Source organism: Natrix helvetica (genome assembly GCF_964273705.1).
Source record: "Natrix helvetica genome assembly, chromosome: 13".
Classification (NCBI taxonomy): Eukaryota; Metazoa; Chordata; class Lepidosauria; order Squamata; family Natricidae; genus Natrix; species Natrix helvetica.
In genome coordinates, this window is record NC_138557.1 from 6925858 (window position 1) to 6935527 (window position 9670).

Consider the following 9670-nt stretch of genomic DNA (forward strand, 5'->3'; position numbering starts at 1 on the left):
CTGCCTGAAACAGCTGGGATCTTTCATCTCCTGTTGCAGCCATTGGGAAATTTGGGTCGGTTGCTGCGGTGTTTTTGGCCGGGATCGTGGCTTCCCATAAGCTCTTCCAGCAGCTCCTGTTGGATGTTCTCCGGTCTCCAATGGGCTTCTTTGAGCAGACTCCCAGCGGTAACCTACTCAACCGTTTCTCTAAAGAAATGGACGCAATTGATTCCATCATCCCGGACAAGCTGAAGTCTCTGCTGGGCTTCCTGTTTAACCTTCTGGAGATCTACGTTGTGATTGTGGTGGCCACACCGATGGTTTTAGTGGCTATTTTGCCTCTGTCTGCCCTATACGTTACTTTTCAGGTACGTAGCACTTTCAGGATATATTATTATAATCATGAGAAGAAGGAGATGCTTTTTAGCCATTGCTTACAGGTTGTTTGCGGGGTCCCCATTTCACAATGGTTTGCCGAAAACTGATATTTACTTCCGGTTTTCAGCAAGACTACACCCATAAGGAGCCATGGGGACACTTAAAGACCATGGCATTCACATCACGGCTGCAAAAATATCATACCATTGGATCAGTCATGTGGCTCACCCCTATTTATGACTGTTATGACTTATGACCATGATGGACAGGCTCCATTACAGTCGTAAGTCGAGAATTCCCTGTGTTTGTGTGTATGTGCATATGTTTATTTATAGTTCCTATTTCTAAAGCACCCATCTCCCTCAAAGAGATTTCTGCGTTTTGTGTGGATAGATGGATGGACGGATGGATGGAGAGAGAGAGAGGGATAATGGAGGGATGGAGATAGAAGATAGATAGATAGATAGATAGATAGATAGATAGATAGATAGATAGATGATAGATAGATGGACAGACAGACAATGATGGATGGATAGATAGATAGGTAGGTAGATAGGTAGGTAGGTAGGTAGGTAGGTAGGTAGGTAGGTAGGTAGGTAGATAGATAGATAGATAGATAGATAGATAGATAGATAGATAGATAGATAGATAGATAGATAGATAGATAGATAGATAGATAATGGATGGATTGATGCATAGACAGATGGATAGATGGATGGATGGGTGGATGGATGGATGAACAGACAGACAGAGAGATGATGGATGGATGATAGATACATAGATAGATAGATGGATAGATAGATAGACAGACAGACAGACAGACAGACAGACAGACAGACAGACAGACAGACAGACAGACACAGAGATATATCTTTGAGGTTTGTGTGTGTGTGTGTGTGTGTGTGTGTGTTTGAGGCTTTGGAACTTACCATGCAAACATTTTCAACCAAAAAGCAACATTTATGCAAAGAAGAGAAAGTCCTGCTCACTTTCCTCCTCCTTCTCCTTGGAGGGCATTTCCCCTACAAATAACGTACTGAAGTACCCAAATCTTCTCCCAAATGTAGGAGAGACCCTTGCATCGCAGCATCAAATTCTCCCACCTCCCTTGTGCCCCCCCCAGCTCAACCTGAGCTCCCACCCAAGCCAAACTCAAGAAGGCAAGTAAATGTGGACTTCCCAACTTTAGGGGGCTCTTCTGTCTCCCCTTTTCTGAGCAGATCTTTTTTGTCACCACCTCCTGCCAGCTGAAACGTTTGGAAGCAACAAGCCGTTCACCCATCTACTCCAACATCTCAGAAACCTTTGAGGGGAGCTGCCTCATTCGTGCTTTTGGAGTCCAGCAGCGTTTTATTGTCCGGAACGATGTCAACGTAGATGAAAACCACAAGGTGTCCTTCCCTGCAGTGGTCGCTGACAGGTATAAAGAATTTCCGGTGGCTGGAAGGGAGGAAGCACCATGTTCAGAGGCAGCTTGTTGGAGGTGGCAATGGCAGCTCTCTTGGCCCAATGAGACTTGGAACAATGTTTTCCTTCTCTCCTTCTTTTCTCTCCACCTTCCCTTCATCCCTCCCTTTCCTTTCCCCATCCATTCTCCATCTTCCTTTCCCCCTTCCCTTCCCTATCCATTCTCCCCCTTCCTTTCCCTACCCATTCTCCATCTTCCCTTCTTCCCTCCCTTCCCTTCCCCATCCATTCTCCACCTTCCCTTCCTCCTTGACTCCCTTCCTTCCCTTCCCCATCCATTCTCCATCTTCCTCCTTCCTGTCCTTCCCTTCCTTCCCTTCCCCCTTCCCTTCCCTATCCATTCTCCCCCTTCCCTTCTCCATCTGTTCTCCATTTTCCTTTCCCTCCCCTCCACATCTCACCTTTTTCCTATTCCAGATGGCTTGCCACCAACATTGAGATTTTGGGGAACACCATTGTCCTCTTTGCAGCTTTACTCGCTGTGGTGTACAAAGCCCATCTCAGTCCTGGCATGGTGGGCTTCTCCCTCTCCTGCGCTCTTCAGGTAAGCTCAAAATGTGATGGATCCCCTGATCGCCATTTGCAACCTTTCCAGCTGGCTTCCCACAAGCGAAGTCAATGGGGGAAGTCAGATTTCCTTAATGATCACAGGTTTCAATTCACAACTGCAGTGATTTGTTTGTTTCATTGGTGATTTAAAGCTATTGTCAGCGTTCCAGAAGAACCCAACTCTAGTTGAAAACTCCAAGACAGACATTTTCTCAAAGTTCCATTTCATTAGAGCAGGTATACTGGCACATCTGGGAAAACCCGAATCTGAAAGTTCCAGGTTTCCCCTCAATAAGTCAAAAGTCCAAACCCAACCCCTGCGCCCATCAATCCATCACATGGTCCAATCTCCATCCGTCCCAACTCGAGACATCACTTCAACCACTACCTCCTCCAGGTGCAGGAATACCATAACCTTGACTGAAAAGAAGAATGCTGTTATGTCTTACTACATCCCCTCTACTAAATTTCCCCCACTCCTAATTTCCCAAACACAAGGATGTGGCAGCTTGGAAGCTTCTGGTGTTAATGTGGCTTCCAAAGCTGGCAGGTATATACAGAGGTGGGTTGCTGACAGTTTGGCCAAACTGGTTGTGGTGGTGGTAGGAAGCTCCTCCCACCCGCTCGGACGCTTCTGTGCATGCACAGAAGTGTTGTCCGTGAGCGCGCGCGAGCACAAGAGAAACGTTAGTAAACCAGTTAGCCACCCACCACTGCAGCAGTGGTGAAATTCATCTTTTTTTTATTACCAGATCTGTGGGCCTGACTTGGTAGGCGTGGTGTGGCTTGGTGGGTGTGGTGTGGCTTGGTGGGCAGGGCTTGGTGGGCATGGCAGGGGAAGGCTAGTGCAAAATCTCCATTCCCACTCCAACTACTCAAAAATTCTGCTGTCGGTTCTTCGAACGACTCAAACTTTCTGCTACTGGTTCTCCGAACTGCTCACAATTTCCGAGACCAGTTCTCCAGAACCTGTCAGAACCTGCTGGATTTCACCCCTGCACTGCAGATATACAAATCCCTGTTGGAAAGGACTTGTGAAATAAGGGGCGATCCAGCTTTAAAAGATTTGAGTTTTGAGAAGAGTAGACAGGGGGTATGCAGCATAATAGAACTTTAGGCAATGCAGTTAACTTCTGAGGTTTGGTAGGAGCTATCAGTGGCCCGGAATCAGCTTCCCCTTCTTCCTTGCCAGATCACTGGCGTTTTGAACTGGATGGTGCGTGCCTCAGCGGAAATTGATAACCACATCATGTCTGTGGAGAGAGTGAGAGATTATTCACAGACCCCCAAAGAGGTAAGTTTGTCTCCGAAGTGGGGCGTGGGAGGAGTCACAGCTGGGCATTGTCACGGCCCATCTGCCCGGAGACTGAGGTAAATCTTGAGGCCACGCCTCTACCTCCCCTCTGACTCGCCAGATTAACCTCAGTCTTCGGCCCAGAAGGAGCTAAATACCTGGCTCTCCTAGGTTTGAGAATTTTACTTCCATTTTACCTCAATCGATCTTCATTTTCCTCCTCTCATGCGCTCACTAATCGGCAGTCACAAAATGGCCCAGCTCACTTTCTTAGTTGACCCTCAATCTCCTGTCTGCCTATCTATCTAGCTGTCTTATCAGCCCGAAACTAGCAATAAATAGCAATAGAACTTAGATTTATATACCGCTTCGTAGTGATTTACAGCCCTCTCTAAGCGGTTTAGCAACCAACGTAGCAGTTCGAAAGCATGTAAAAATGCAAGTAGAAAAATAGGAACCACCTTTGGTGGGAAGGGAACAGCGTTCCGTGCGCCTTCAGCGTTTAGTCACGCCGGCCACATGACCACGGAGACGTCTTCGGACAGTGCTGGCTCTTCGGCTTTGAAACGGAGATGAGCACCATCCCCTAAAGTCAGGAACAGCTACCACATGTGTACGAGGGGAGCCTTTACCTTTTACCTTTAAAGTAGTTTTTAAGTCCATATCTTGGGTGGGGGGGGTTGTAGTTTTGCCTTCTTGGTGCTTTTGGGATTTGCTAATATGAGCTAGCATTGTTGTGGCATCTCTTTCAGGCTCCGTGGACCTTGGATGATCATCTCCAAGGTGACAGCTGGCCCACTGAAGGGGCAATTGAATTCAGAGGCTATAGTTTGCGATATAGGCCGGAATTAAATCTAGCTCTGAAGAATATCAACCTAAAGATCAAACCGCAAGAGAAGGTAAGTCATATTCTCAACCTGGGCAACTGAAAGAGGTCTGGATTCAACTCCCAGAATTCCCCAACACAAAATTGCCTGCTTACAATGTCTTACCTTTGAACGACTTCTTCAGTTTCAACCTCAATAATACACGGGCAAACAATCGATACAAACTCAAGGTCAACCGCTCTAAACTCAATTGCAGAAAATACGACTTCAGCAACAGAGTGGTCAACGCCTGGAATGCTCTACCTGACTCTGTTATTACATTCTCAAACCCCCCACAGCTTCAACCTCAAACTGTCTACTGTGAACCTCACCCCATTCCTAAGAGGTCCGTAAAGGGGGCGTGCATAAGCCCACCAGAGTGCCTACCGTCCCTTGTCCTACGGTCCCCATTTATTTGTACCCATTTCTTTCATTCATATCCATGTTTATATTTACACCTACTATCTTGTACAGGTTTGACAAACTAATAACTACAAATACGAATGGCAACTTTAAGTCTTGTGGACTTCAACTCCCAGAATTTCCTCCAGGCTGGGGGAAAGTTGCCAAGTTTGGAGACCCCTGATCTAGTCCAAATGGTTCTTCCTTCCACTAGAAAGTTTGGTCCCTTAAAACATCCAGCATGCAGTAGGGGTTAAGCTGTTGGATTGAGACCTGTGAGATACAGATGGAAGTCCTTACTGGACTAGTAAGTCCACAAGTATATTTGAACTGAGTTTATTTTTTTTTTAGTAAGCAAAGCTCATGGGGTGGCTGTGGTAAGAATATAAGAATATATATTTGAGAAAGCAAAATAGCTAAAGGTAAAGATTCCCCCGCACATGTGTGCTAGTGGTTCCCGACTCTAGGGGGCAGTGGTCATCTCCGTTTCAAAACCGAAGGGCCAGCACTGTCATGTGGCCAGCATGACTCAACACCGAAGGCGCACGGAACGCTGTTATCTTCCCACCAAAGGTGGTCCCTATTTTTCTTCTTGCGGTTTTTTATGTGCTTTCGAACTGCTAGGTTGGCAGAAAGCTGGGACAAGTCATGGGAGCTCACTCCGTTAGGCAGCGCAAGGGATTCGAACCGCCAAACGGCTGACTTGTCTGATTGACAAGCTCAGCGTCTTAGCCACTGAGCCACTTCGAAAGCAGGATAAGGAAGAGTAATTCTCTCCCCCTTTTTTTTCCCATCGGGGGGTGGGGGTTCCTTCCTTCTCCAATCTCTGTTTCTCTCTTTTAGGTGGGCATAGTTGGAAGAACAGGGGCCGGGAAATCATCCGTTGCGATGGGACTTCTGAGACTTGTGGAAGCTTCTGATGGAGAGATTGTGATTGACGGAGTCGACATTGCCCAAATGGGCCTGCACAACCTGAGAAGCAAGATTACGATTGTCCCACAGGTATGAAGCCAGTCTACCACTTCTGCTTGTAATGGCTCTGTTCACCCCAATAGTTATGATCTCCCAAGCTGCGTCCTCAACAGACACGGATGTTTCATTCAGTCTTTCGCTGTGTTCCGTTGGGATCAAGATCTTTGGGCAGCCCATCTCATCATCTTCTAGGACGTTGTCTGAGTGGACGTGGGACAAAGGGGTGGGTTCTGTTACTGCCATTTACTCAGGGATGTGCTGCGTGTGAATGTACAGTTTGAAAAAATTGGTTCTGTGCACGCAAATACTCAAAAAATGTTTGTTAAGATGTATAGGTATGCTTTGGATTATATTATATGTATGTTTAAAAAAATTTTTTTTTTAACTTTTCTCAAAAAAAAAAGTTTCAGAAGAAAACAGAATGTTTAATTCAACATGCATTCCAGGTTTTGTGGCTCCTGGTATTTTCTTTTTTTTTTAAATGAATTTTATTGGCTTTTAAACATTTATGGGGAAAGGTAAGGGGATATATAAAAAATTTTGGCAGCTCCCACACTAGTGATAGAAATCCATCCAAATCTCGCAATTTTTACAATCTTAAAAACAAAAGATAAAAGATAAGCAGAAAACAGAGTCTTATTCTATGTTGTCAATCGTGTTCAATCATTTTCCTTGGTCACTTTCTAGAATATCAACAATTACTGTTATTTCAAATACTTTTATTTTTGTGACCTGAGCCTTTTTGATATTGCTCCTTCCTCCCTGTCCCCAGAGGGAGCCACAGAATGGCCCCTGGTATTTTCTTTTCTGTGGGAAACGGGTCCAGGTGGCTCTTTGAGTGACATAGACGTTTCTCAAAACTCTGTGTCCATCTTTCTTCATCTGTTGGCTCCCCGAGGATCTCTTCGCTCCTGTGCAATGGAAAACAGGACTCCGTATCTTGTGTTTCTTCTCTCCCTGTGCTCAGGACCCAGTCTTGTTTGGGGGTTCTTTGAGAGAGAACCTTGATCCCTGGAATCAATGCTCAGATGAGGACATCTGGACCGCTTTGGAACAGACCCAACTCAAGACCTTTGTTTCAGATTTGCCAGGTCAGATGTCCTACGAGTGCTGTGAAGGAGGTGGAGATCTCAGGTACTCAAACCCCAAGGTGGAAAAAGAAAAGAAAAATATCTCCCTTGGAATGCTGCCAGAGACCTAACTGCCAAATGCAGAGCAAGGCCAAATTTAGCACAGAGTCAAACAGAACTTTTCAAAGCTTGAACTGACCAACATGAACTAGCTGCTTCCTGCAAAATCTCACGTCCCGTTCACTCCTCTTTTATGTCTTATGGGAGGGGCCAATCAAGCCTTACTCCCAAGTCAACCCTGTTTTCTTAATTCTTCTTGCCTTCTGGCAGCTCTGGGCATGCGCACACTGGGAACAGGCTCCCGCTGTTCTTCTGCCTTACTGACGTCAGGCTCTGGAGGCAGCAAATAACTACCAGACCTCCTCTCTGCCTCCAATGCAGAGCCTTTGTCCAAGCCTTCCCCAGACTCTGGCACTGGCCCATGTTCTTCCCCAACCTCCTCACTGTCCGAATCTGCTGCCAGCTCTGCTGCCGCTGGCAGGCCAAAACAATAACTTGTAATTTTTTAGCTGTAGTTGAGCTTCAAATTCTCACCTGTCCCACTTATCTTGGTTATTGTAGCTCATCGTTGATAACCTCAAGTCGTTTTGCCCTAGTTTTTCAGATGTTCCTACACCTGGAATCTCCTTCTCTTTTCCCCTCCTCTTCTATAAACGATATGAGGTCCTTCCCATGATCCATGGAAGTGTGTCCAATAGACCAGAAACATTGGGTCAAAGTTTCCTCTTCCCAATTCACTACATAGGGCCGATCTCAGCTTTTAATTGTCCCACCATTCTTCTTCCAGTGTTGGTCAACGGCAGCTGATCTGCCTGGCTCGGGGTTTACTTCGGAAAGCCAAAATCCTGATTCTGGATGAGGCCACCGCAGCTGTGGATCTTGAAACGGACCTGCAGATCCAGGCCACCCTAAGGAATCATTTCAAAGAGTGCACAGTTCTGACCATCGCCCACCGAATAAATACCATGTTGGAATTTGACCGGTAAGAGATGGCTTTGAAGAAGATTCCCAAGACTGTTCTGACCTAGGCTTCCCCAAAAAGCACGCGGCAGAGTCCTGGTCCTGACGAAACCCCTTTTATTAAACGAATGTGAATTCCTCTCATTCACATTCAGCAAGGCCTGGGAAACAGTCTTTCAAAGGAATATTTATGACCACAGACCTTATCTAGCTTGGAAAGCTGCCATGTGAATATTTTCCCAAATGAGGTGCTGTGCAAGGAAAGACTTGGCACAGAGTCTCTGAGATTCACGGACAGATCTTTGGTTCTTGTAGACCAAGGGTCAGCAAACTGCGGCTCAGGAGCCGCATGTGGCTCTTTCCTCCCTCTGCTGCAGCTCCGTCACCGGTCGGCGCCACAATTTTGAGAGGAGCTTCCGATGGCGGGGGGGGGAAGAAGCACAGTGCGCCAGGAGAAGACTCTATGGCAAGGGGAGGGTTTTCCAGTTGTCTCCACAATTGATAGGGCTTTCGGTTATGACAGGTAGAGGAAAAAGGACGCCGCACTAGGAGGAGACTCTATGGTGGGGGAACTGAACTTCCGGTCAGCTCCAGAATTGAACGGGGGGCTTCCGGTTAGGACCTTTGGGGCTCCCAGTGTTTTCTTTTCTGTGGGAAACAGGTCCAAATGGCTCTTTGAATGTTTACGTTTGCCGACCCCTGTTGTAGACTAACCTTGCTTCGTTTCTCATATTTGTAGAATTTTAGTGATGGAAAACGGACAAGTGGCCGAATTTGATACCCCAGAAGCACTGAGAGTCCAGAAGGGACTGTTCTATAAAATGGTGGCGGACTCAGGGCTGGTGAAGTGACTTGAGTCACTTGAAGAACAGACTGAACAGCTGCTTCATTTGAAAAAGGACGTTTTCTTAATTTTCTGGCTGTGAGCAGGGAGAGCTCAATCCTTGGCTTGTGAAACGGCTGATGTGTTTGCTTGCAGCGTAAGCACAGAGCAGATGGAGAGCAGAAGTCGGACTCTTCCCGGCTTAATTTCAGCCTGGCCCTTTGCTGTACCACAAATGCGGAAGCCAGCATGCACTGAGCATGATCCGTGCTGCGAGCTGAACCACGCCTGGCTCGAGCAGATGTCGTCGCTGATGCCATCTCCGCTAGCCAAAAACACTGTGCAGAACGGCCTGTATTTTGGCTTTGATCGTGTCAAAGATGTCGCCCATTTTGCTCATAGTCTCTGTCGCTGCCTTGTTGCTTTGTCCCCAATTAAAGGAACGCAGTTGCAGAAATAAAAAATGCTAAACTGATAAGCAAAGCCAACTTTTGTATCCTGCTGGAGACTGGTTGAAATATCAGAACATCAGAATAACAGAGTTGGAAGGGAGCCTTAGACGTCTTCTAGGCCAACCTCCTGCTTGAGCAGGAAATCCTATACCATTCCAGATAATAGAATAGAAGAATAGAATAGAATAGAATAGAATAGAATAGAATAGAATAGAAATTGGAATGAAGAATAGAATAGAATAGCACAGAACAGAACAGAATAGAGATTGGAATGAAAAAGAACAGCATAGCATAGCATAGAATAGAATAGAACAGAACAGAACAGAAATTGGAATGTAGAATAGAATAGAAATTAGAATGAAGAAGAATAGAATAGAATAGCATAGCACAGAACA

General features: G+C 46.2%; 1 protein-coding gene across 1 annotated transcript in view; it reads left to right on the forward strand.

The window, feature by feature from the left end:
• Positions 1 to 9417, forward strand: part of ABCC6 (ATP binding cassette subfamily C member 6) — a 36059-nt gene extending 26642 nt beyond the window's left edge. The window contains exons 23-31 of the mRNA XM_081965738.1: positions 40 to 350; positions 1581 to 1780; positions 2245 to 2371; positions 3569 to 3670; positions 4423 to 4569; positions 5782 to 5940; positions 6878 to 7044; positions 7828 to 8022; positions 8740 to 9417. Coding sequence (XP_081821864.1) covers positions 40 to 350; positions 1581 to 1780; positions 2245 to 2371; positions 3569 to 3670; positions 4423 to 4569; positions 5782 to 5940; positions 6878 to 7044; positions 7828 to 8022; positions 8740 to 8851 — 1520 coding nt within the window. The 3' untranslated portion in view covers positions 8852 to 9417. The remainder of the gene's footprint in view (positions 1 to 39; positions 351 to 1580; positions 1781 to 2244; positions 2372 to 3568; positions 3671 to 4422; positions 4570 to 5781; positions 5941 to 6877; positions 7045 to 7827; positions 8023 to 8739) is intronic.
• The last annotated feature ends 253 nt before the right edge of the window (positions 9418 to 9670 follow it).